The 27,585-nt window shown below is 45.1% G+C and overlaps 1 protein-coding gene across 1 annotated transcript in view; it reads left to right on the plus strand.

Moving 5' to 3' along the window:
- The first annotated feature begins 7,007 nt into the window (after window positions 1–7,007).
- The window catches only part of CYP27C1 (cytochrome P450 family 27 subfamily C member 1), a 33,692-nt gene continuing 13,114 nt past the window's right edge, over window positions 7,008–27,585 (plus strand). Inside the window, exons 1-5 of the mRNA XM_002749239.6 lie at window positions 7,008–7,404; window positions 20,433–20,623; window positions 22,281–22,480; window positions 24,159–24,368; window positions 26,189–26,352. Coding sequence (XP_002749285.1) covers window positions 7,123–7,404; window positions 20,433–20,623; window positions 22,281–22,480; window positions 24,159–24,368; window positions 26,189–26,352 — 1,047 coding nt within the window. The 5' untranslated portion in view covers window positions 7,008–7,122. The remainder of the gene's footprint in view (window positions 7,405–20,432; window positions 20,624–22,280; window positions 22,481–24,158; window positions 24,369–26,188; window positions 26,353–27,585) is intronic.

Raw genomic sequence — 27,585 nt, forward strand, 5'->3', positions numbered from 1 at the left:
GAAGGAGGTAGTAGCCTTGGCAAAGTTCGCACTACAGCTGCTGTGGTCTGAAGGCTTGTGTCCCCCCAAATTAATTGGTGCAAATCCTAACTCACAAGATGATGATATGAGGAGGTGGGGCCTTTGGGAAGTGATCAGGTCATGAGGATGGTGCCCTCGTGAGTGGGATTAGTGCCCTTATAAAAAAGACCCCAGAAGGCTCGCCTGCCCTCCCACCACCTGAGGACACAGTGAGAAGACAGCTGTCTGCAGCCCAGAATCGAGCACTTACCAGAACCCAACCTTGCTGGCCCTGATCTCAGATGCCCAGCCTCCTGACCTAGGAGCAATAGATATCTGCTGTGTACAAGTCACCCAGTCTATATTATAATGATTCGAACAGACTAAGAACAGTTTTTTTTCATAGGACAGTGAGGTCACGAATGAGTTTAACTCGTGGGAAGTAATTTGGCTAAAGTTAAAGTCATGCTTTATCATTGCAGAACAAGTTTCCATTTGGCAAAGTGTTTTGTGGTTTATTTCTCTTGGTACTGGAACTGGATTTCTTTATTTTGATGACTCAAACAGAAATTTGCTCTTAAATGTGTTTGAGTGTCACTAGGTTCCTGCTCTGCACTGGCTTGGGTGAATCCAGCCATGAGTCAGACACCACCCCAGCCCTCAAGATGTTTACAGCTCTCTGCTCTGGCTGGAAATGTGTTATGTAAACAAGGAGGCCTGGGAAAGAGTTAAAGGATGGCAGATCTGTCACAGGCAAGAGCCTGGACTGGCCTCACCAGGCACCCTGCCAATGTCGAAGGGAGGAAACAGGCTGGAAAAGGGCAGTTTAGTGAGACTTTCCCAGAACTGCATCTGAATCTGCAAGATTGAATGCCACACCCTGAGCCACCAAGATAAATGCCACTTTAGGGAGAGAGAGAGAGAGGGAGAGAGAGAGAGATAGCATGTGCTGACTCACAAAGCTGGAATTTACAGAGGGGGTGGTAGGTCTCCTCTAGGCACAGCTGGATGGCAGGTGTCTCCCATGAGGGTGTCAGGGTTTTCTCCATCAGCTGGTCTCTGGACAGATGGCTGCCTGCATTCCCAAGCTTCCAGGGGCCTTCAGATTGCAATCCCCAAACAAAAGCATGTCTGCAGTGATTGTTCTAGCAGAAGTCCCATGGAGGACTCTGCCGCCAACCCCCAGTGAGGTGCCATGGGGAGCCAGCCGCATCCAAACCTCTGGGACTGAGGAGCACTGCTAGGGAATGTGGGAGGAAGGCTTTCCAAAGAAAGGTGAGTGAGCAAACCTACCATCTTCCCCTGCGGTTCTTGCTGATGCATACCTTCCTTTTGGAATTCAGCAGCGTCTCATTCTCAGTTACCATCCCATCATCAGTAGCTCAGAGCCAGTGAGTGACATGCAGCACAGCCCCTATTCAGTGCCTACGCAAAATTCTCATCACTTTCATGCACAGCAGGTGTGGTGAAAGGTATAAAAACTTTGGAAGCAGATTTGGGTTCAAGTATTAACTTTCCTCCTAACTAAACTCTTTTGGGAACGCCTCTTTAACTTGTTTCTTCATCTGTGAAGGAGGATAATGTGTACATGTCACAGGGTAGCTGTGAGGACCAAATGGATTCAGAGGTGCCTAGGATACTGCGTGATGCTCAGCACATGCTTAAAACGTAAACCAGTATTTGATAATGCTGGTCAATGAAAACAACAATTCTTCATCATGGAAAGCTAGAGCACTTTGGCAGTGAAAAAACTGCTGCTAAGGCTTTGCTGACTGACAAATCCCACTGGAAAATGCCCACATTCTTTGTAGGAAGAAATGTTTATCTTCTGCCTCAAGTGACCAGGATTATCACAGCTTCAGAGCAATACCCGATTCACAGTTTAGACTATTTGAGATCTCCGAGTTCTGTCTCCTGGCATAACTTTGTTTGTTTTCTTTCTGTTCTGCCTTTCTTTTTTCTTTTTTGAGATGGAGTCTCACTCTGCAGCCCAGGCTGGAGTGCAGTGGCATGATCTCGGCTCACCGCAACCTCCCTCCTGGGTTCAAGCAATTCTGCCTCAGCCTCCTGAGTAGCTGGGATTACAGGTGCATGCCATTACACCCGGCTACTTTTTAGTAGAGATGGGATTTCGTCATGTTGGTCAGGCTGGTCTTGAACTCTTAACCTTGTGTTCTGTCTGCCTCGGGCTCCTAAAGTGTTGGGATTACAGGCGTGAGCCACCGCGCTTGGCCTTGTTCTTCTTTTTTATTGACAACTCTGGGGAAAGTAATGAGATCATACCTTTCTTTTTCCTTTTTACCCATTAATTATTAAGTGGAAACTGGTCAGTGGCTTGGGATTGAAGCCCAGGAAGCTGGTGTGGCTGAGAGAATTTCATGCAGACCACAGAGAAGCTTGGAAGATCATCTCTGCCCCACCGTGACCAGGAGGTCTGGGTTTCAGAATTCAGAGCCTTGCTTCCTAGAATGTCTTGTACAGCAGCTCCCTTTTCTGAGCTCCAGTTTGACTATCCCTGTTCTAGTCCAGGGATATACACCCTTCAATATCCTCTGCTTACCTAACAGCCCTGACATCCCTGTCCTGCATGCTAGAGATGCATCCGTGGTCATCTGGATTGGAGCTCCGGGAGGTGTTAAACGCCGTCTCTCCATTTTACTTCCACAGATGGTAGTTTATTGTGTATGGAATTTATTTGGCTTTTAGAGGGCAACCCGCTTTCCTGTTTTGCTGCTGTCCTGCCTGTTGTTGGGAGCAGCTCATTCTTCTCTATTACTGCCAACAGGCTGGTTTTCTTGAAGGAATACAACTGTACAGAATCTCCTGGTTTCAGTTCAGACAGGGACAAGTGGTGCCCTCCTGTTGGAACCTCACTTCTGTTTTTCTTGCTCACTGGAAGGGAAAGGAATAAACAAATGGACAGTGTTTTCCAATTTTGGAAAAGTATCTTTTCAGTTTTTCTAAACTTACATTTAAGATTTCTTACAACATACCATCCTTTATTCCCCACCCCACATTGAATTCCTCACAATGATGACAATCATTTACTTTTATGTTAAATAATTTTTTATCATAAAGGCAATATTTTTATAGAAAACCCAGAGACCAAGGTAGCATTACATATATATGTATTATATTCTTCCAATCAGGATGATTTATTCTATTTCTGGGTTCACATATGTTTTCCACTAATAATAGTTACCTACGAAACAGTAATAAGAAAGCAGCATACTGCTCTATTGCAGAGTTTCAGACTGATCATTTATACCAATGTACTGAGACCCTAAAATAGCCATTGGCTTAAAGGATTATAAATCCTTCTACTATAAAGACACATGTACACATATGTTTATTGCAGCACTATTTACAAGTGTACAAGTCACCCAGTCCATAGTATAATGATTCGAACAGACTAAGAACAGTTTTTTTCAGTGGACAGTGAGATCATGAATTAGTTTACCTCCTGGGAAGTAATTTGGCTAAAGTTAAAGTCATGCTTTACCATTGTAGAACAAGTTTCCATTCGGCAAAGTGTTTTGTGGTTTATTTCTCTTGGTACTGGAACTGGATTTCTTTATTTTGCTGACTCAAACAGAAATTTGTTCTTAAACATGTTTGAACAAACCCAAATGCCCAACAATGATAGACTGGATAAAAAAAAAATATGGTACATATATACCATGGAATACTATGCAGCCATAAAAAAGGATGAGTTCATGTTCTTTGCAGGAACATGGATGAAGCTGGAAACCATCATTCTCAGCAAACTAACACAGAAACAGAAAACAAAACACTGCGTGTTCTCATTCTTGAGAGTTGAACAAGGAGAACACATGGATGCAGGGAGGGGAACATTATGCACCCAGGCCTGTCAGCAGGTGGGGGGCAAGGGGAGGGGAGAGCATTAGGAGAAATACCTAATGCAGGAGGGGCTTACCTACATGATGGGTTGATAGGTGCAGCAAACCACCATGGCACATGTATAGCTATGTAACAAACCTGCACGTTCGGCACACGTATTCCAGAACTTAAAAGTATGATAATAATAAAAAATAGACTTTGACTTAATATCGTTAGAGCTCAAGACAAATTTCAGAAACTGTATCTTTGTTTATTTCTATAATTATGGAAACTAGCTTTAGACATCAGCAGAGATGATATCTAATATGCAGGAGAGCAGGGGAGTTGCAGGGAGCCCTGGAGAACCTGTCTCCATGTGTGTTTAAATCTTTTTTCTCCTTATCTTTCTCTGTATTCTTCCTTCTCTTTCTTCTTTTCCTTATTTCAGTCTTTTCCTTAATTAGACTTCATAGAGAACCAGCTGCCTCTAAAATCATTGTTTATCTATATTGAACAGTTTAATATATGATTGTTTAACAACCATAAATCATTTTTTATCTTCATTGAGCAGTTTCACATCCAGAATGGACTGAATTGACTTCTACATATGTGGTCCTTTAATGACTTCTTGAGGACCAGTAACTCCCTGCGAAACTTTAAAAGGCTCTCCTGGAGGAGGTTGATTGTGCCGTTCTTCATCTGTTGGCTAGCCATGTTGCGCCTGCTAAACAGGAATTTCCTCAATTCCTGCCTGAATGCTACTTCCTTCAGGAGGCCTTTCTTTCGCACTGCTCCTTCCTACCCTATAACTAGATGTGATCGCTTATTGCCACAAATTCCAAACATATTCAGTACCAGTTTTGTGACAGAGTAACCTGGCTTGTATTTGTATACCTGTTTTATTCCTCAAATAGGTTATGTGGGCTCCTAAAGGCGGTTTCAAGGTCTTACTCTGAAACTTTGCAGTTATCATGCCTTGTAAATGAGGCGCTGCAGTACTTATACATCAAATTCTTTTCTTTTTTTAAGAGATAGGGTCTCGCTCTGTTGCCCAGGCTAGAGTACAGTGGCATAATAATGGCTCACTGAGCCGAGGCGGGTGGATCACGAGGTCAAGAGATAGAGACCATCCTGGTCAACAAGGTGAAACCCCGTCTCTACCAAAAATACAAAAATTAGCTGAGCATGGTGGCATGTGCCTGTAATCCCAGCTACTCGGGAGGGTGAGGCAGGAGAATTGCTTGAACCCAGGAGGCAGAGGTTGCGGTGAGCCGAGATCTTGCCATTGTACTCCAGTCTGGGTAAAAACAGCGAAACTCTGTCTCAAAAAAAAAAAAATAATAATAATAATAAGGGCTTACTGAAGTCGTGGCTTTCTGGGGCTCAAGCAGTCCTTCTGCCTGGGACTACAGGCATACACCACCACACCCAGCGAAATTTTTAGTACCTGGGTCTTGCTATGTTGCCCAGGATGGTCTTGAACTCCTGGGCTGAACTAGTCCTCTTGCTTTGGCCTCCAAGATTCCTGGGATTACAGGTGTGAGACACCACACCTGACATTATTAATCAAATTCTGTAAATTGAATGACTATAGCCTTCTTTGCTTCAGCTACATGATACTTCAATTATTTAAATGTGATGTAGATTTCACAGAGTTGTAAAGGAATAAACTATTCATTAAAAATAAAATATTTAGCTAAGTGCAGTGGCCTGCACCTGTAATGCCAGTTACTCAGGGGGAGGATTGCTTGAGCCCGGGAGTTCAAGGGCAGCCTGAGCGACATAGTGAGACCCAGTGTCTAAAAAATAAAATAAAATATTTTTATCTGGGCATGGTGGCATGTGCCCGCACTCCCAGCTCCTGGGGAGGCGGAGGTGGGAGATAACTTGAGTCCAGGAATTGGAAGGTGTAGTGCCCAGTGATAGTATCTGTGAATAGCCACCACAATCCAGCCTAGGCAACACTGCCAGAGCCCCCTCTGCTTGCTTTTTTGTTTTGTTTTGTGTTTGTTTCTTGAGATGGAGTCTTGCTGTTCCCCAGGCTGAAGTGCAATGGCAGTGCATCCTCCACTTCCTGGGTTCAAGCGATTCTCCTGCCTCAGCCTGCTGGGTACCTGGGATTACAGGCAGTTACCACTACTGCCCAGCTGCTTTTTGTATTTTTAGTAGAGACGGGGTTTCACCATGTTGGCCTAGCTGGTCTCGAACTCCTGACCTCAAGTGATCTGCCTGCCTCAGCCTCCCAAAGTGCTGGGATTACAGGTGTGAGCCACCACCCTCTGCCTCCCTTTCTGGTCTTAAAAGAAAATGCTTAGTAACAGTATTTTGGGTCTTTAAAAAATCTTATTTTTTACCTTTAGGTGCATGAGTACAAACTGTATGAAATCTTGAAATAATATAACTCAGTGAGCTGTTGAACAATTGACTAGGAAAAGTAAAGTTCCCTTCCTTGAAACCACGTGGCACACCTCTGACTTTTCCCACGCTCAGTCCCTCCCTGTGCTGGCCGCTTCTTTGTGCTTACCGGCACTAGGTTCTGAATCTAGGTGAGGACTCCTCTCCTCGTCTCTGCATGACGGTGGGTTCTCGTCTCCAAGCCTTGTGCAACAGGACCCGTCCTTGTGAGGCACCAGAAAAACGCCCCACGCTCGAAGTCGCTCACCCTCTTGGTCCTCACCGCTTACAATGGTGTGTGGAATAAAAGCAATGAGCCAGGGGAAAGCCATCCTAATTGATCCTGATTGTTTTTATGAAAGCCCGAGGCAAGATAATAATGTGGTCATTTTACAACAGTAGGAACTATGAGCAAAATCGTCTCACGTTTTTCTTCCGCCCCCACCTTTGAACTCTGAGTTCAATAATCTGAATTGAAATCATAAAGAACTGTTTCTAAAATGCAAGAAAGACCAAAGATTTCTTTAGCACACCTTCAGTAGTAGTCATTTCGAAGGACGGAAATAATTTTTAAAATCCCAGTAGACTTTTCTTTTTTTGGCTACCGTTGGAAGTGGGGTGGACCTTAAAACTTGGTGGTTTCAAGGAAAGCTTAAGTGTGAATTAATATGATGTGAAGAAATAATAACCTCATTCTCTTGCCGTCTAATCACAGCCTTTTCCCAGCCCCCGGGGAGGGAGCCTTTAATAAGGGTCTGTGTAAACTGATGCCCAGGCGGCAGGAGTTCGGAGAAGCGCTGCTCTGACAAGTTAAGACGGAGGAAACAGCAACCCAAAGGGCAGCCCCCGAAACAAAGTTGCTTAGACAAGCCGACGCAGACTAGCGCCATGGCCCTGCTGGCGCGGATCTTGAGAGCCCGGCTGCGACTGGTGCCCGAGCAGGGTGGGCTTCTGGGTGCTGGGGGCCCGCGGCGGCCCCAACCCGAGGGCGCACGGCTCCCGGCGGGGGCGCGGGTGGAGGACAAAGGCGCGGGGCGGCCGGGAGCGCCGCCGGCGGGGGGCCGGGCCGAGGGTCCCCGGAGCCTCGCCGCCATGCCGGGGCCGCGGACCCTCGCCAACCTGGCGGAGTTCTTCTGCAGGGACGGCTTCAGCCGCATCCACGAGATCCAGGTAGCGCGCGTCCCCCAGGAGGTAGCTGTCTGGGGCTGCTGCCCGGAGGGCGGACGGCACCGGCCGGAGGGCTCTGGGGACCGGCGCGCGATCAGCGGGTCCCGGAAAGGAGCGGTGGGCAGGGCTCCCGGGCCAGGGGCGCCGCAGCGGGGGGGGGGGGGGGGGGGGGGGCGGGGGAGACCTGGACTGGGGTTGTCCGGTTAAGGGACCCGGGAAGGGGGGCTGAGGAGAGGACGCCCGGAAGGCGATCCCGGGTGGAGGAGGCAGGAACGCGGAGCTGGGCGGGGGCGTTGGGGAGGGGTCTCCGGGAAGGGGACCCCGGAGAGGGGCAGCAGGCAGAGGGAGCGGCAGAAAGGAACGGCGGGGAAGAGGCGTCAGGAATGGGTGTCTCGAGAGGTGGCAGCCGGGAGGGGAATCCCCCGGAGGGACCCAAGCATAGGTCCCTGGAGAGAAGGCGGTGGTGAGGGGAGTTAGGGATGGGGTTTCGGGGAGTGGTAGCCGGGGAGAGGCTGCTGGCTGGGCCTCCAGGGACGGGTCCCGGGGAGGGACTCAGGCAGGGGTTGCCTGGTTGGGGAACCTGGGCAGGAGGCGCCTCCAGGGGAAACCAGGAATGGGACGGCGGAGAAGGGACCCGGGCGGAGGTCCCCGAGGAGGAGACTTGGGGAGGGGCCGCAGACGCCTGGTGGTCGCCGCCGGGGCCCGGGAGTGAAGCGCGGGCGGGACCGGCGGAGCTGGGGCTGAGGGGGCTCTGCCCGGGGCCGGTCCGAGGGGAGCGCTAGGCTCTGCGGAGCTCGGTGTCCTTCTGTGGCCGAGGCCGTGTTGCATTCATTTCTAGTCCCTTCTGTATTTTGTAATGCGGGAGCGGGGGGCGGAGGCTCGGAGGCTCGGGATTCCGTGGCCTCTAAGCCGTGGTGGGGTCCGCGCGGGGACTGGAGGCAGGGACGTGGGAGGAGCCAAGGGGTCCCAGCCACCCGCTAGGGCCTTGGGGCCGGCGAATTCCGCTAGCTTCCCACCTGGAGCCTGAGTCCTGCCTTTCCCACGCCCACCCCGTTGCGCCCTTCGCGGCGCCTGTCCCACCACTCGCTGATATTTCTGGGATAGGGCACTTTGGCATTTTCCGAGAACGCCCCCTTCTCTTCGCACCCAGCTCTGTCCTTCTGCCCAGAGCTCTGGTCCTTCAAGACTCCCCTCCATCGAAGCCTCTCCTAATTCCCCACCTGGGATTCAGTCATTTATTCGTTCCATCAGCCATTCAGTCAATGAACGTAACGGAGAAGCCCCAAACCCCCTTAATGGAAAAACGGGCGCGTGAGGAGCAATTTAAATTCCTCCAGGAATTATTATTATTATTATTATTTACTGTTACATTTTAATTCCTCCAGGAATTAAAATTTAAAAAGTATTTTGTTATTCGCTGTTGATGGGTTCAATACAGTCTGCTTTCTAAAGTGTAATTTACTTTTCTTTTTATCCGACCTACTGCCATCTGCTTTTATCTTCACACCTCACCCAGAGTTTGTTCCATGGACACTGGGTTCTTTGAGACTGACCCTGTTAAAGCCTGTATCCAGTCAGGACATGCGGCAGTTCAGATGGGTATTTTCCATTCACCCGCCCTGCTGCCAGCCTTCACCCTGAGCTCAGCCCTTCCTGCCCGCTGCTCAGAAGGCTTCCTTCACCACACCCAGGGCCCTGGGGCACAGACACAGTCACAGCTGACTCACTTGGTGCTTTCTCACCAGCGCAGACAGGACCCCGCTGTTCCCAGCTTTATCCTCTTCTGAGTTCTCCTTTTCCTTTGCTCTTCAGGTGGCACTACCTCAACCTTCAAATATGGCACTTGTGGGAACTCTCACCTTCCTGCAGCCCCTCTGAGGACTCCCAATTTCGAACACATGGTTCTAGAAAAACCCTTTCTTCCCACTCTCCAAGTTGCTCATTGTTCTGTGACCAATCACATCCCGTTCGCTTGCGCTCATCTTGCAATCACAGAATGTTAGCTAAACAAGAGCTCTTAGTATTCATCTACATAGCTCACCTCTCATTTTATAGATGGAAAAAGCTGGGTGGTTACCGAAGTGACTTGCCTAAGGTCAGGTAACTGGTGACTGGCAGAGTAAAAATCATAATCTGGGTCACCAGATGCTGTTCAGGGTGTGGTAAAGCTGCAGGATGGCTGGTACCAGGAGTGCTGCCCTCCAGTGCTGGCCCTCTGCAGCCACCCATGGAGCCTTGGGCTAGTCACTTATTCTCTCTGAACTTCAGTTTTCTCATTTGTAAAGGAGATTAACAATCCCCATCCCTCTCATGGGTTATGATAAGGTCAAATAAGCTTAGTGTTAAGAAACTGTAATAATAACAAATAATAACAATCAGTATTTCTAGAACTCTTTTCATGTGCCAGGCACAGTTTCAAGCCTTACCCGAAACTTATTTCTCCATTTTTTGGGTGAGGAAACTGAGGTACAGTGGGACCTAATTTCCAAAGGTTACCCAGCTAGTAAACTGTAAGTAAGCCCAGATTCAAACTCCAGAGTCTGTGCTTAACATCTAAGCAAACTCTAAGTACTGTGACTGACTGTATATTTCCATGGCCCACCACCAGAAAGTGCTGAGAATTATCTGTATCATTTCTACCTCCAGCTCCCTTGTGCTGATTGCACCAATTCAGTAGCTGGATTTGCTTGAGGAGTGGCCCATTTCCCGATAATTCCTGTTAACAGTCATTCCTTCAGTGGGCCCCTTTAGAGACCTGAACTCTTTGGGGGCCACTTATTTATTAGGCGGAAGTGACCCCTTGGAGATTGATTCATTCCACTTGAGTCTGAGTGTCTTCATTTTGGGGCAGGTGGACCTCACTCAGGTTTCCAGAAAGAGTGAGCATAAGAGTAGAGAAATGACAGTCCCTCTGGCCTGCTGTTTCTGAGATTGAGAGTTGGAGTGATAAGAAAGCTGGGTAGATACCAAAGAGAGTCTTAGCCACTTTCCGCAGCCCAGCCCTGTCTATGTCATGCAGAGCCATGTTAGCAGCTCATCACTTTTGTGTTTTAATTTAAAAATTTAGTCCATTTACATTTATTGGGATTTTTTGGGGGGTAATAGCTTCCTTAAGAAATAATTGACACACCATATAATTCATCCATTTGGAGTGTACAACAGTCACCATAGTCAACTCATAGAACATTTTTATGACCTCAAAAAGAAACCCCCAACTCTGCTATTCCCCTGCTTCTGTATCTGTAGATTGGCCTATTCTGGACATGTCATATACAAGGAATCATGTAATGTGGACTTTTATGGCTGGTTGCTTTTACTTTAAACATTTCAGTATAATATTTTTAAGTTTCATCCGTGTTGTAGCATGTATCATCAGTACCTTATTTTTTTATGGATAAATAATATTCCAGTGTATGACTATACCATATTTTACTTATCCATTCATCAGTTTATAGACATTTGGTTTGTTTCCACCTTTTAGCCCTAATGAATAATGCTGCCATGAACATTTGTGTGTAAGGTTTTGTGTAGACATATATTTTCATTTCTCTTAGATATATATTTAGGAGTGGAACTGTTGGGTCGAATAGTAATTCTATATTTAACCTTTTGAAGAACTGCCGGACTGTTTTCCAGAGTGTCTGTACCATTTTACATCAACACCAGCAGCATAAGAGGGTTCTGATTTTTCTACGGCCCTGTCAACATTTGTCCTTCTGATTATGGCCATTCTAGTGGGTGTGAAGTGCTATCACATATGTTTGATTTGCATTTACCTGATGACTAATGATGTTGAGCATATTTTCATGTGCTTATTTACCATTTGTATAACTTGTTTAAGAAATGTCTGTTGAAATTCTTTGCCCAGTTTTTAATTGGGTTCTTCTCTCCCTCCCTCCCTCCCTCCCTCCCTCCCTCCCTCCCTCCCTTCCCTCCCATCTTTTCTCCCTTCCATCCCTCCTTCCCTCCCTTCCTTCCTTCCTTTTACTACTGACGTGTAAGAGTTTTTTATATATTCTAGGTACAAGTCCCTTATCAGATATGTGCTTTGCAAATATTTTCTCCATCTTAAGCGTTGTTTTCACTTTCTTTTTTTTTTTAATTTTAATTTTATTTTTTTAATGAGACACAGTCTTGCTATGTTGCCCAGGCTGGACTCAAGCAATCCACCCACCTTGGCCTCCCAGAGTGTTAGGATTACATGCATGAGCCACTATGCCCGAGCTTGTTTTCACTTTCTTAATAATGTTCTTTGAAGAATAAAAGTCTTACATTTTGGTGAAGTCCGATTATTGATTTTTCTTTTCTTACTTGTACTTTTGGGATCATATCTTAAGACATTATGCCAAACCCTAGGTCATGAACATTTACCCTTATGTTTTCTTCTAAGAGTTCATAGTTATAGCATTTACATTTAGATATTTGATCCATTTTGAGATAATTTTTTTATATGGCATGAGAAAAAGGCATAAATTTATTCTTTGCTTGTGGCTATCCAGTTGTCCCTGTGCCATTTGTTTAAGAGACTGTTAAACAAATCCTTTTCCTACTGAATGATCTTGGCACTCTTGATGGAAATCAGTTGACCATAGATGTTTGGGTCTTAATTCTCTGCCAGTGATTATGCCAGTACTGCACTGTCCTAGTTACTGTAGCTTTGTAGCTTTGTACTATGTCTTTTTTTCCTTTACTTCTTCTAAAAAAAAAAAAAAAAAAAAAGGATTACATGTGCAGAACGTGCAGGTTTGTACTGTCTTTTTTTCACATTTCTTCTTAAAAAAAAAACACCAATGGGACACATGTGCAGAACGTGCAGGTTTGTTACATAGGTATACATGTGCCATGGTGGTTTGCTGCACCTATTGACCTGTCCTCTAAGTTCCCTCCCTTCAGCCCCACAAGAGGCCCTGGTGTGTATTACTCCCCTCTCTGTGTCCATGTGTTCTCAATTCATCTTCCACTTATGAGTGAGAACATATGGTGTTTGGTTTTCTGTTCCTGTGTTAGTTTGCTGAGGATGATGGCTTCCAGCTTCATCTATGTCCCTGTAAGGAACATGATCTCATTTGTTATTATTTGTTATTATTACATGGTGTATATGTACCACATTTTCTTTATCCAGTCTATCATTGATGGGCATTTGGGTTGGTTCCATGTCCTTGCTATTGTAAACAGTGCTTCAGTAAAAATATGTGTGTACGTGTCTTTATAGTAGAATGATTTATATTCCTGTGGGTATATACCCAGTAATGTGTTTGCTGGGTCAAATGGTATTTCTGGTTCTAGATCCTTGAGGAATCGCCCTTCTGTCTTCCACAATAGTTGAACTAATTTACATTCCCACCAACAGTGTAAAAGTGTTTTGGTTTCTCCATAGCCTTGCCAGCATCTACTGTTTCTTGACTTTTTAATAATCACCATTCTGACTGGTGTAAAATGGTATCTCACTGTGGTTTTGATTTGCATTTCTCTGATGATCAGTGATGTTGAGCTTTTTTACATGTTTGTTGGCTACATAAATGTTTTCTTTTGAGAAGTGTCTGTTCATATCATTTGCCCACTTTTTGATGGGGTTGTTTTTTTCTTGTAAATTTGTTCAAATTCCTTTAAATTCTAGATATTAGACCTTTGTCAGATGGATAGATTGCAAAAATTTTCTCCCATTCTGTAGGTTGCCTGTTCACTCTGATGATAGTTTCTTTTGCTGTGCAGAAGCTCTTTAAATAGATCCTGTTTGTCAATTTTGACTTTTGTTGCAATTGCTTTTGGTGTCTTTGTCATGAACTCTTTGCCCATGCCTATGTTCTGAATGGCATTGCCTAGGTTTTCTTCTAGGGCATTTATGGTTTTGAGTTTTATGTTTAAGTTTTAAATCCAATCTTGAGTTAATTTTTATATAAGGTGTAAGGATGGGGTCCAGGTTCAGTGTTTAGCCAGTTTTACAGCATCATATACTGAATAGAAAATCCTTTCCCCATTGCTTGTTTCTGTCAGCTTTGTCAAGGAGAATATGGTTGTAGATGTGTAGTGTTATTTCTGAGGTCTCTGCTCTGCTCCATTGGTCTATATGTCTGTTTTGGTGCCAGTACCATGCTGTTTTGGTTACTGTATCTTGGTAGTATAGTTTGAAGTCAGGTGACATTGTGCCTCCAGCTTTCTTCTTTTTGGTTAGGATTGTCTTGGCTATATGGGCTCTTTGATTCCATATAAAATTTAAAGTAGTTATTTTTCTAGTTCTGTGAAGAATGTCAGTGGTAGTTTAACAGGAATAGCATTGAATCTATAAATTACTTTGGGCAATATGGCCATTTTCACGATATTGATTCTTCCTATCCATGAGGATGGAATGTTTTTCTATTTGTTTGTGTCCTCTCTTATTCCTGAGCAGTGGTTTGTAGTTCTCCTTGATAAGATCCTTTGCATCCCTTGTTAGCTATATTACTGCATATTTTATTCTCTTTGTAGTGATTGTGAGTGGGAGTTCATTCATGATTTGGCTTTCTGCTTGCCTATTGCTTGTGTAAAGGGATGCTTGTGATTTTTGCACATTGATTTTGTATCCTGAGACTTTGCCGAAGTTGCTTATTAGTTCAAGGAGTTTTTGGGCTGAGATGATGGGGTTTTCTAAATATAAAATTATGTCATCTGCAAACAGAGATAACTTGACTTCCTCTCTTCCTATTTGAATACCCTTTATTTCTTTCTCTTGCCTGATTGCCCTGGCCAGAACTTCCAATACTATGTTGAATAGGAGTGGTGAGAAAGGGCATCCTTGTCTTGTACCAGTTTTCAAAACAAAACTTTCAAAAAGCTTCCATTTTGTCCTTTTAATATGATATAGGCTGTGGGTTTGTCATAAATAGTTCTTAATATTTTGACATATGTTCAGTCAATACCTAGTTTATTGAGTTTTTAACATGAAGGGATGTTGAATTTTATCAAAGGCCTTTTCTACGTCTATTGAGATAATCACGAAGTTTTTGTCTTTAGTTCTGTTTTTGTGATGGATTATGTTTATTGATTTGTGTATAGTGAATCAGCCTTGCATCCCAGGTATGAAGCTGACTTGATTGTGATGGATAAGCTTTTGATGTGCTGCTGGATTCAGTTTGCCTGTATTTTATTAAGGACTTTTGCATTGATGCTCATCACTGATATTGGCCTGAAGTTTTCTTTTCTTGTTGTGTCTTTTCTGGATTTGGCATCAGGATAATTCTGACTTCATAAAGTGAGTTGGGGAAGAGTCCTTCCTTTTCATTTGTTTGGAATAGTTTCAGAAGGAATCGTAGCAGCTCCTCTTTGTATTTCTGATAGAATTTAGCTGTGAATCCATCTGGTCCTGGGCTTTTTTTGGTTGGTAGACTAACAATTTCAGAGCTTATTATTGGTCTATTCAGGGATTCAACTTCTTCCTGTTTTAGTCTTGGTAGGATATATGCATCCAGGAATTTATACTTTTCTTCTAGATTTTCTAGTTTATTTGAATAGAGGAGTTTGTAGAATTCTCTGATGGTAGTTTGTATTTCCATGGAGTCAGTGGTGATGTCCACTTTATCATTTTTGTTGTGTCTATTTGATTCCTCCGTCTCTTTTTCTTTGTTAGTCTCGCCAGCAGTCTATCTATTTTAAAAGCCAGTTCTTGGATTCATTGATATTTTTTGGAGGGTTTTTCATGTTTCTATCTCCTTCAATTCTTCTCTGATCTTAGTTATTTCTTGTCTTCTGCTAGGTTTTGGATTAGTTTGCTTTTGCCTCTCTAGCTCTTTTAATTGTGATGTTGGGGTGTCAATTTGAGGTATTTATGGCTTTCTGATATGGGCATGTAGTGTTATAAATTTTCCTCTTAACACTGCTTTAGCTGTGTCTCAGAGATTCTGGTACATTGTTTCTTTGTTCTCATTGGTTTCAAATAACTTCTTGATTTCTGCCTTAATTTCATTATTTACCCAGGAGTCATTCAGGAGCAGGTTGTTCAATTTCCATGAAATTGCGTGCTTTTGATTGAGTTTCTTAATCCTGAGATCTAATTTGATTACACTGTGGTCAGAGCGACTGTGATGATTTCTTTCTTTCGCATTTGCTGAGGAGTGTTTTACTTCCAATTATGTGGTCAATTTTAGATAAGCGCCATGTGGCACTGAGAAGAATGTATATTCTGTTGATTTGGGGTAAAGCGTTCTGTAGACATCTACTAGGTCCATTTGATCCAGAGCTGAGTTCAAGTCCTGAATATCCTTGTGAATTTTCTGTGTTGTTGATCTGTCTAATATTGACAGTGGAGTGTTAAAATCACCCACTACTATTGTGTGGGAATCTAAGTCTCTTTGTAGGTCTCTAAGAACCTGTTTTATGAATCTAGGTGCTTCTGTATTGGGTGCATATATATTCAGAATAGTTCTTGTTGAATTGTTCCTTTCATCATTACGTAATGCCCCCCCCTTTTTTTTAAATCTTTGTTGGTGTAAAATTTGTTTTGTCAGAGACTAGGGTTGCAACTCCTGCTTTTTTTTTTTTTTTTTTTTTTTTTTTTTTGCTTTCCACTTGCTTCGTAAATTTTCCTCCATCACTTTATTTTCAGCCTGTGTGTATGTCTTTGCATGTAAGATGGGTCTCCTGAATACAGCACACTGATGGGTCTTGACTCCTTATCCAATTTGCCAGTCTGTGTCTTTTAATTAGGGCATTTAGCCCAATTACATTTAGGGTTAGTATTGTTATGTGTGAATTTGATCCTTTCATCATGATGCTATTTGCTTATTTTGCACATTAGTTGATGCAGTTTCTTCATACTGTCATTGGTCTTTATATTTTGGTATGTTTTTGCAGTGCTGGTACTGGTTTTTCCTTTTCATATTTGGTGCTTATTTTAGGAACTCTTGCATGGGAGACCTGGTGGGAAAAAAATCCCTCAGCATTTGCCTTTCTGGAAAGGATTTTATTTCTCCTTCACTTATGAAGCTTAGTTTGGCTGGATATGAAATTCTGAGTTGAAAATTATTTTCTTTAATAATGTTGACTATTGGCCCCCAATCTCTTCTGGCTTATAGAGTTTCTGCTGAGAGGTCTGCTGTTAGTTTGATGGGCTTCCCTTTGTGGGTGACCTGGCCTTTCTCTCTGGCTGCTCTTAACATTTTTTCCTTCATTTTGACCTTGGAGAATCTGACGATTATGTACCTGGGGGCTGAACTTCTTGTGGAGTATCTTAATGGTGTTCTCTGTATTTCCTGAATTTGCATGTTGGCCTGTCTTGCTAGATTGAGGAAGTTCTCCTGGATAATATCCTGAAGTGTGTTTTCCAGCTTGTTCCCATTCTCCCCATCTCCTTCTGGTGCTCCAATCAATTGTAGGTTTGGTTTTCTTAGGAAGTCCCATATTTCTTGGAGGTTTTGTTAATTCCTTTGCATTCTGTTTTCCTTATTCTTGTCTGCCTGTCTTATTTCAGTAAAGTGGTCTTCAAACTCTGATATCCTTTCTTCCACTTGGTTGATTTGGCTGTTGATATTTGTGTATGCTTCACAAAGTTCTCATGCTGTGTTTTTCAGTTCCATCAGGTCATTTATGTTTCTCTCTGAACTGGTTATTCTAGTTAGCAATTCCTCTAACCTTTTATAAAGGTTCTTAGCTTCTCTGCATGTTAGAACATGCTCCTTTAGGTCATTGTAGCTTTTTATTGTCCATCTTCGGAAGCATACTTCTGTCAATTGTCCATCTGATCATCTGTCCAGGTCTGTGCTCTTAGAGAGACATTGTGATTATTTAGAGGAGAAGAGGCACTCTGGTCTTTTGGGTTTTCAGCATTTTTTCACTGGTTCTTTCTCATCTTTGTGAGTTTGTCTAGTTCTGGTCTTTGAGGCTGCTGACCCTTGGATGGGGTTTTTGTGGGGCCCCTTTTGTTGTTGTTATTGATGCCGTTGTTGTCACTTTCTGCTTGTTTCTTTTCCTTTCAGTAGTCAGGCCCCTCTTCTGTGGGGTTGCTGCAGTTTGCTGGGGGTTCACTTCAGGCCCTATTCATCTGATTTACTCCCGTGCCTGGAGATGTCACTCAAGGAGGCTGGAGAGCAGCAAAGATGGGTGCCTGCTCCTTCTTCTGGGACCTCTGACCTTGAGGGGCACCAGCCTGATGCCAGTAGGGTTGCTTCTATACAGGGTGTCTGACAACCCCTATTGGAGGGGCTCACTCAGTTGGGTGCAGGACCCATTTAACAAAGCACTTTGTCCCTTGGTGGAGAGGGTGTGTTTTGCTGTGGGAAAACCCACTAATTTGGGCTGCCCAGATTCCTTAGAACTGCCAGGAGGAGAGGCTAAGTCTGCTGATCCACATAGATTGCGGCCACCCCTTCCTCCAGGGGCTCAGGCACAGGGACATCTGAATTCTGTCTCTGAGCCTCCTCTGGCTGGAGTTATTGGAGGTCCTGCAGGGAAGCCCCACCCACTGAGGAAGGATAGGCCAGCATTGGGCCTGAAGAGGCACTCTGCCTGCCCTCTGCCGCAGCTGGTGTGTTGGGCTGTGACAGCAAGTCTTGGGACCAAGCAATCCAGCCTCCCTGGCTCCAGCAGGGAAAAAGCACAGCCTGGAGCTATAGAAATGAGTGCCACCCTTCCCCTGCCCAGGGAGCTTAGTGTGTTAGACAGTTGTGAGTCCTAGTGCTGGCTGCTGTGCCTCCCCAAGCAGATCAACCAGCTTAGACAGCAGGCAGCTGCAGCTGGTGCTGGTCGCCACTCCTGCCAGGAGTTCAGTAGGCTTAAGCAGATTCCAGCTGAGAGGCTGTAAGAATCGACATGTACCAGGGTTGGGATGGTTGACCTTGGTGGGATGCGTTTGAGAGTGGGATTTTCTGATCCATTCTGTGGAAAAAGCAGTTTCCCACTGGGTAGCACACTCACTCATCACCTCCCTTGACTGGGGGCAGGGGATTCCTCTTCCCCACGTGGCTCTTAGGTGGGCCTCCGCACTACACTGTTCTTCCTTCTCTCCATGGGTTACACCAGCCTTCTAGTCAATTTTGATGAGAGAACCTGGATTCCCTGGTTGCCAGTGAAGGACTCACATGCTTATTATGTGTTTTTCAGTGGGAGCCTCTGAGCGCCACTGCTTTCAGTTGGCTATCTTGGGCCCTCCCCCTATACTAAGTCTTGAAACAAGAAAATGGGGGTCCACTAGCTTTGTTCTTTTTCAAGATTGTTTAGTCTCTTGCATTTTCATATGACTTTTGGGATCAGCTTATCAATTTCTACAAAGAAACCCACTGGAATTCTGACAGAGATTGTGCTGAATCTGTATATCACTTTGGGGTGTATTTCTATCTCAACAATATTAAGTCTTCCAATCCATGAACATGGGATGTCTTGCCATTTATTTCAGACTTCTTAGATTTCTTTAAACAATGTTTTGTAGTTTTCAGAGTATAAGTTTTACACTTCTCCTGTTACATTTATTTCTAGGTATTTTATCTTTTTTGTTTTTGAGACATGGTCTTGCCCTGTCACTCAGGCCCAGGTGCAATGATACAATCATTGCTCGCTCCAACCTCTGCTTCCTGAGCTCACATGATCCTCTCACCTCATCCTCTGGAGGAGCTAAATATATATATATATGTACATAGCTACTCCAGAGTAGCTAATTAATATTATATATATATATAGAGAGAGACAGAGTTTTGCTCTTGTCACCCAGGCTGGAGTGCAGTGGTGCAGTCTCAGCTCATTGCAACCTCTGCCTCCTGGGTTCAAGTCATTCTCCTGCTTCAGCTTCCTGAGTAGCTGGAAATACAGGTGCACACCACCATGCCTGGCTAATTTTTGTATTTTTAGTAGAGATGGGATCTCACCATATTGGCCAGGCTGGTCTCAAACTCCTGACTTCAGGTGATCTGCCCACCTTGGCCTCCTAAAGTACTGGGAGTACAGGCATGAGCCACCACACCTGGTCACATATTTTTTTCTTGGAGATGGAATTTTGCCATGTTGCCATACCTGATCTCAAACTCCTGGGCTCAAGCCATCCACCCACCTAAGCCTCTCAAAAGCGCTAGGATTACAGGCAGGCATAAGCCACTGCAGCTGGCCAAGTATTTTATTTTTTAAATGCTATTGTAAATTCAATTGTTTTTTAAATTTCATTTTGGATGGTTCACTGTCATTGTATAGAAATACAGTTGATTTTTGTACATTGATTTTGGTCCTATTGAACTTGTTTATTATCTCTAACAGTTTTTAAGTGGGTTCCTTAGGATTTCTATTTGGGAGATCATGTATGTCATCTGCCAGTAGAGATAACCTGACTTCTCCCTTCCCAATCCAAATGCCTTTTCCTTCATTTTCTTGCTGGAAGTCAGTTTTAGAGGTTCGTTACAGATTGTACACAGAGGGCTTGCTCTGCAAGTAGGCTGGGCACTGCTTAGGCAGAGCTATTGGGCCCATGGGAAGGGGTTGGCAGACAGGGCTCTGTTTGCTCTGCACATTTGTCTCTTATAATGACGTTTCTCTCTTGCCGCTTCACACAGCTAAGGTAGTTTTAAGAAATCCCGAAATAAGAAAACTTCCATGATCATGCCTGTAATCCCAGCACTTTGGGAAGCTGAGGCAGGAGATCACTTGAAGCCAAGAGTTCGAGATCAGCCTGGCAACATTGTGAGATCCTTGTCTCTACAAAAAATAAAAAATTAGCTGGGAGAGGAGGTGTGTACCTGCAGTCCTAGCTACTTGGGAGGCTGAGGTGGGAGGATCACCTGGGCCCAGGAGTTGGAGGCTGCAGTGAGCTATGTTCATGCCACTGCACTCCAGCCTGGGCAACGGAGCAAGACCCTGTCTCAAAAAACAAAAACAAACGAACAAAAAACACAGAAAGAAGAGATGGCTATGTGAAAACATGTTTATTTCAGCAGTATGTAAGTTACTGCTGCAATTCAGTTCTGTGTTAGCACTTCCCTCTGCCCTAATTTTCTGCTCCTCTAGCACACGGGGATGTTTACGTTAAAGGTATATCATATCTATGTATTTTTTCCTTTTTTGATTTCTCCATGATATTGCAGCAGAAGCACACACGGGAATATGGAAAAATCTTCAAGTCTCACTTTGGTCCTCAGTTTGTAGTATCTATTGCAGACCGCGACATGGTGGCTCAGGTGCTCCGGGCAGAGGGCGCCGCGCCCCAGAGAGCCAACATGGAGTCCTGGCGGGAGTACCGAGACTTGCGGGGGAGAGCCACCGGGCTCATCTCGGCGTGAGTATAGGGGGCCGGCTGAGCCAGGGGCTGGACGGGGAGCTCAGGGAGAGGCCCCTTCCTCCAAAGCTGGGTTCCTAAAAGCAGCTCTTAAGAAAGCACAGAAACCCCCATAAAGTGATGTCAGACAGCCTCCCTGTGTGATCTTCCGGACACAGGGGCAGCGGGGTCCTGCGGGGCTGTCTCCTCCTTTGTGCCAGAGTTGTGCCGTCGGGAGCCAGGTGGGGTGACACTGGCCCGGTGGCGGGCAGAGCGCTTCTGAAGCGGTGCTTTGTGGCTTTGGGTGTCCATTCAGTGACAACCGAGGCAGTCAAAGCTCACGGCGCCCTTGTCTGTGCATAGGGGAAGGAGGTGGTCACTATTTCAGGAAAATCCCTTTGAGGAGGGGTAAGAACCTCCAGCCTTAGTCACCACGTGGCGATTTTCCTGTCTCATAGCAGGCTGTGATTATTCATTTTGAACCAGCATCACCAACACCTCTGTGCCTTCCAAGAAAGAGATCATGGCCCGTGGCCAGGCAGGGAGGCCCAGGGCGCCTGCAGATACCCTGGTCCAGTTCCCATGGGGCAGGGCTTCTGTTAGCAGCTCTTTTTATATCTATGTCCTTATACATACATGAATTGGGGAGAAATACAGCCACCAATTTATCAAGTAAGATAATTAAGAATCATGACCAGATGTCACCAGGGTCCCCCAATTTTCATCCTGAGGGAAATAATTAAACAGTACCTCCTGGATGTTCAGGCGTAGAGAGCCCGAAGGCTGAGGCAGAATTTCTCTGCTGTCTGCCCCCTCAACTGCAGGCTCAGAAGCCTGTATGGGTGCCCAGAGGCCCTCTTGGGCTGAGATGGAGGCGGTGCTGGTGACTTCAGCACAGTGGACAGCAAAGGGAAGGGCAGTGCCCAGACCCAGATGCCTGCTGGCTTAGCTTGAGTCCCCCAAAGCTGATCTGGAGGTGAAGCTTTGAGTGCAAGTGGCCTCCTTGCAGGTGGGAAGCAGGGCAGGGATGGGAGGGAAGCCATTCAGGGGTGTGGAGGTGTGGGTGACTCTCGTGGGCAGTTGAGGCTCAGTCTTGGACCCTCTGAGAAACTGCAGAACACTCCTCAGACCTCCAAGGGGTTCTCACAGCGTCCTGCCCTCACTGGGGAGAAGTGTGCTTCTCCTACCTCCTGCCCTCACTGGGGCCTGCTACCTGGGCGCCCTCCGAGTGCAGCCAGGAGCTCCAAGGCCCCACACCCTGGTAACTGGCTGCAGTCACTATTTCTTTTTAAATACCATTTCCTACTTACTTCATTTATATATCCATATATATGCACATTTTTTTCTCTTTTGCTAATCGGCAGTCTCATTTCTGTATTGCAATATTATTTCAAGATTTTTCAAAGGAAGTCATATTACTTTTGCTGAAGATGATTACCACTGGCAGTTTTTTTCCTTAAAGTTTGCTTCAAAGGCAAGAGTGTACGAAGCTCTAACAGGCTCCAGGGCTGCGGTTATAATTCCTCTCTCCCCAGCAAAAATTCCTGTCTTAATTCCACTTTGACTGGCAGATCTTGTGCATTCTTTATGGCTGAAAATTTTTCTCAGAGTTTCCTTGAATTCTTTCCCAGAATGTTAGCGTGAGTGAGATGATTTGAAACTCACTTCATTCTCCTAGGGAGGGTGAACAGTGGCTCAAGATGAGAAGCGTATTGAGACAAAGAATTCTGAAACCAAAAGACGTGGCTGTTTATTCTGGAGAAGTCAACCAAGTTATTGCTGACTTAATTAAAAGAATCTACCTCCTCAGGAGCCAGGCAGAAGATGGAGAAACCGTGACCAATGTCAATGACCTTTTCTTCAAATATTCAATGGAAGGTGAGGCGGAATCAGCAGGCGGGAAGGAGGGAGGAGTGGACGCTTGCCTCAAACCAGCAGATGTCATCATGGAGCATCCCCTGGGTCCCAGGCACTGTGCTGAGCCTGGGACATACATGCACGTCACCCCCACGGTGCTAGCGTGAAACTGGTGTGAACCACCATTGACCAGTGAGGAAACTGAGACTTAAGGAATAACTTGCCAATGGCACGCCCCCATCCCTCTTTTTAGAGTCAGTTTGTTTCAAATTCAGGTCTTTTAAACTCGAGAATCCATGTTCCTCATTGCTACACATTTTGTTTGAGCGTTTTTGGAAAGGAGCAAAGTTTAGAGGGCGTCTACTTCAGACTTGCTCTAGCTTTTAGTCATGTTGGATGGTGATACATTCCTGTTCAAATAGCAATACCAAAAGGGGGTCATTGAAGGTCTCCTTTCCTGAATGCAGCAAAGTTCAGTAGTCTCTCATGTTTCAAGAGATGTTTCATGCACATACAGAAAAATGCATGGGAATATTCTTTTTATTTTTAAATAATGAACGGCAGTACACCACACACATTATTCTGCCCCGTCCTTTCTCTTAAGAATGCATCTTGGATCCAGGTGTGGTGGCTCACACCTGTAATCCCAGAACTTTGGGAGGCCGAGGCTGGTGGATCACCTGAGTTCAGGAGTTCGAGACCAGCCTGGCCAACATGGTGAAACCCTGTCTCTACTAAAAATACAAAAATTAGCCAGGCCATGGTGTCAGGTGCCTGTAATCCCAGCTACTTGGTAGGCTGAGACAGGAGAATCTCTTGATCCCAAGAGGCAGAGGTTGCAGTGAGCTGAGATTGCACCATTGCAACAAGAGTGAAACTCTATCTCAAAAAAAAAAAAAAAAAAAAAAAAGGATGCATCTTGGAGGACCTTCTATCAGCTTTCTCATCTTTTTTTTTTTAAAAAAGCTTACCTTCAAGTTTCACTCAAGGGAACTTGGCAGAGTTCCGATATTAATGTTCTCTCAACATAGTAACAAAATCATCCTGGAAGTGAATGGTAAACACAGTGCGCAGCTCTGCCCGACACGGATCCATCCAGGCCACTTCTGCTGCGCCTTTAGCTCTCTGGGTCTGGGCTTCCCATTTTGGCCAGAAGGAGCCACTTTTCAGTTCCTCAGGACACAGGTTGGGCAAGTGGCTGGAAGGCGATCCCCAGTGGACAGGTGGGGCAGGAAGACGCCCTGTGGCATTTGTCACCTCCTTCCTGAAAGGAGGGTGTGGGAGGAGAGCAGTGACAGACTAAATGATGTCCCCTCCCTAAAGGCTCATCCTTTCAGACCCCTGCTCTAATCCTGTTCCAGGGTCCTCCTCTGCAACCTTGGCCAAACTACCTAAATTCTCAGAGTCTTTGCATCTCCTCCGGAGAGGGGGCTTCTTCATCTGTGTCTCCCAGGGCTGTGGGGCTCCTTAGATGAAGCAGCAATAGCACTGCCAGTCAGCCCTAAATGCCAGCAGCTCAGGATGCAGAGAAATCCTCAGAGCACCCTGCAGCTCAGGACGCAGAGAAATCCTGAGTGATGATGCCACATTCATGAAAGGCACCTAGACCACATTTGAAAGTTGCGTTTATGGTCCAATGTTGCCTGCTGCTTTGGTAAATAATCTAGATGAGGGTTTTCAAATTCTCTTTCCTGTCTAGGAGTGGCCACCATCCTTTATGAGAGTCGTTTGGGCTGTCTGGAAAACAACGTCCCACAGCTGACTGTGGAATACATCGAGGCCCTGGAGCTCATGTTTAGCATGTTCAAGACCTCCATGTATGCAGGCGCCATCCCCAGATGGCTTCGCCCCTTCATCCCAAAGCCCTGGCGGGAATTCTGCAGATCCTGGGATGGACTCTTCAAATTCAGTAAGAGAAGAATTGAGACCACCGTTTGCAGAAGCAGGTTGACCTGCCGTGTAGTGTTTCTAACTCTCATCCACAGCAGAGGAGGCTTATATGTAGTCATGTATCGGTTTTTGGACCCATAACTTTGGATTTTTTCTTTTTTTTTGAGATGGAGTCTTGCTCTGTCACCCAGGCTGGAGTGCAGTGGTGTGATCTCAACTCACTGCAACCCCTGCCTCAAGTGATTATCATGCCTCAGCCTCCCCAGTAGCTGGAATTACAGGTACCCGGCATCACCCCCAGCTAATATTTTTGTAGTTTTAGTAGAGACGGGGTTTCAGCATGTTGGCCAGGCTGGTCTCGAACTCCTGACCTCAGGTAATCGCCCACCTTGACCTCCCAAAGTGCTGGGATTTCAAGTGTGAGCCACCATACCTGGCCATGGATTTGTTTTTTAAAGAAACAAAAAGCATGTGGGTTGTGACTACAAGTAACATGATCAATTTTTCATTTTAAAACAAGTTTTATTTTAACAAGCATGCTAGCAGAGACACACACAAATAAATTTCCATGTGAGATGATGTCTTTAGTCCAAATAAATGGGTCAGTGTTTAAAATGTAGAGTTTCAGGCCCATGCACATTCATTTGAACATTACAATTTCTGTTCAAATCCAAGGTGAGATTACAAAGAGATTTATTTTCTTATGTGACTAAAAATTTTACTATAAAAGCATTTCCAAAAAGAAAGAAGTGATTTTCAGAATGCTTAGAACAATGCTCTAGAGCAATGCTAACACTGAAAAAGCGTGTCGTGGTGTCTTTTCAAAATCAACATTTAGGCCAGATACGGTGGCTCACACTTGTAATCCCAACACTTTGGGAAGCTGAGGTGGGCATATCACCTGTGGTCAGGAGTTCAAGACCAGCTTGGCCAACATGGTGAAACTGCGTCTCTACTAAAAATACAAAAATTAGCTTGGCATGGTGGCGCATGACTGTAATCCCAGCTACTCAGGAGGCTGAGGCAGGAGAATCCCTTGAACCCAGGAGGCAGAGGTTGCAGTGAGCCGAGATGGTGCCACTGCACTCCAGCCTGGGCCACAGAAAAAGAAAATCAACATTTATTTGAGTACATAAGTCCTGAAGTCTGTACTAAACAGTAACAAACAGATAATAATGCCTGGCCTTTTCCCGCCACTCATTTTCTCTTTTGGAAGTGTGCTAGAAAAAAAAGCATTCAGGCCGGGCGCGGTGGCTCACACCTGTAATCCCAGCACTTTGGGAGGCTGAGGCGGGTGGATCACGAGGTTGAGATCGAGACCATCCTGGTCAACATGGTGAAACCCCATCTCTATTAAAAATACAAAAATTAGCTGGGCATGGTGGCGCACACCTGTAGTCCCAGCTACTCGGGAGGCTGAGGCAGGAGAATTGCCTGAACCCAGGAGGCGGAGGTTGCAGTGAGCCGAGATCGCGCCATTGCACTCCAGCCTGGGTAACAAGAGCGAAACTAGGTCTCAAAAAAAAAAAAAAAAGCATTTGCATTTTTGTTACTCATATTATATAAATAATTTCTTTGGCTATCAGATTAGTGAAGCAAACATCTTACAGCTTGTTTTTAAAAAGGAAGATATGTTTAGCTTGTCTTTAACTTTTCATTCATTTACATGAGCAAGTGCATGAGTGAAGCTCCCAGGCTGACATTAGATAAATTAGGTGTCCTTGCCCTCTGTCACCTGCCACTGGTTTAGTTAAGTTACTGGGAGGACAGAGGGCACAGAGACTGAAAAGATGATTCTCAACCCAAACTCCTTTCAAAAGAAATACTGTTTTCAAACAGGCCAAATTCATGTTGACAACAAGTTGAGGGACATACAGTACCAAATGGACCGAGGCCGGAGGGTGAGCGGGGGACTTCTCACATACCTCTTCCTTAGCCAGGCGCTGACACTACAGGAGATATACGCCAATGTGACCGAGATGCTGCTGGCCGGCGTCGACACGGTGAGTCTGGGGGCCTGGGTCTCAACGAGCAACGCACAATAAACCCTTCTTCATCACCTCATCGACGTTGTCTACCTTTTTTTTTTGAGACAGTTTTGCTCTATCGCCTAGGCTGGAGTGCAGTGGCGCAATCTCAGCTCACTACAACCTACACCTCTCAGGTTCAAGAAAGTCTCCTGCCCCAGCCTCCAGAGTAGCTAGGATTATAGGCACCTGCCACCACACCCAGCTAATTTTTTTATTTTTAGTAGATATGGGGTTTCACCATGTTGGCCAGGCTGGTCTCAAACTCCTGGCCTCAGATGATTCACCCGCCTCGGCCTCCCAAAGTGCTTGGATTACAGGCATGAGCCACTGTGCCCGGCCGTTGTCTACTTTTCAGGCAGATTTGTTTAGCACCCTGCTCATGTTTGCACTGGGCCTGCTGCATGGCTGAGGGGCTCCAGGAGGGGAAAGCTCTGCATATGAAGTCAGGTGTCACTTAATGACACAGATTTGTTCTGAGAAATGCATTGTTGGGTGGCCCTGTCATTGTGCGAACATCTAAGAGTTATTTACACACGCCTAGATGGTAGCCTACTATACACCTAAGCTGCATGGTGCAGTCTGTTGCTTGTAGGCCACTTCAGGCAGCTGAAACACAGTGCTAAGTATGTGTATATCCAAACATACTTAAACATTGACAAGCTATGGCATAAGTGTGGTATTACAATCTTATGGGACCAGCATTGTATATTCAGTCCGTCATTGACCAAAACATCATTATACGATGCATGACTGTATATTAAAGGTCAGGTGCATAATGATTTCTGTGGAAAGCATAACCACAATTCCATTATCACACACACAAAGTCATAATAAACATTTAAAGTTAACAAATCATTCCTAATTTGTAAACATTTTGTCATTGTTTCATAATTTCACGCATGAAGAGGGTGTGGACATTAAAAACCTTATTATTTCTCATTTAAAATATTCTGGGCCATGGAATTCATTTTATAAAGCCCAGAAGTCATTCCATTCAACCCCTCATTTGTTCTATAAAGCCAGCAGCACTTCAAAACCAAAACCTGCTAAAGAGAGTGTAAATAAAGTAAACTTAAGCAGTTTGGTTGAGTGTGTGTGTGTGTGTGTGTGCATGTGCGTGCGCGCACGCGTGGGTGCATCAACAAATTGCCTGTGAATGGAACCCAGTAGTGTGGCAGATCAATGATATAACATGACCAGGGAGGG

This window comes from Callithrix jacchus, chromosome 6 (genome assembly GCF_049354715.1).
Source record: "Callithrix jacchus isolate 240 chromosome 6, calJac240_pri, whole genome shotgun sequence".
Lineage (NCBI taxonomy): Eukaryota > Metazoa > Chordata > Mammalia > Primates > Cebidae > Callithrix > Callithrix jacchus.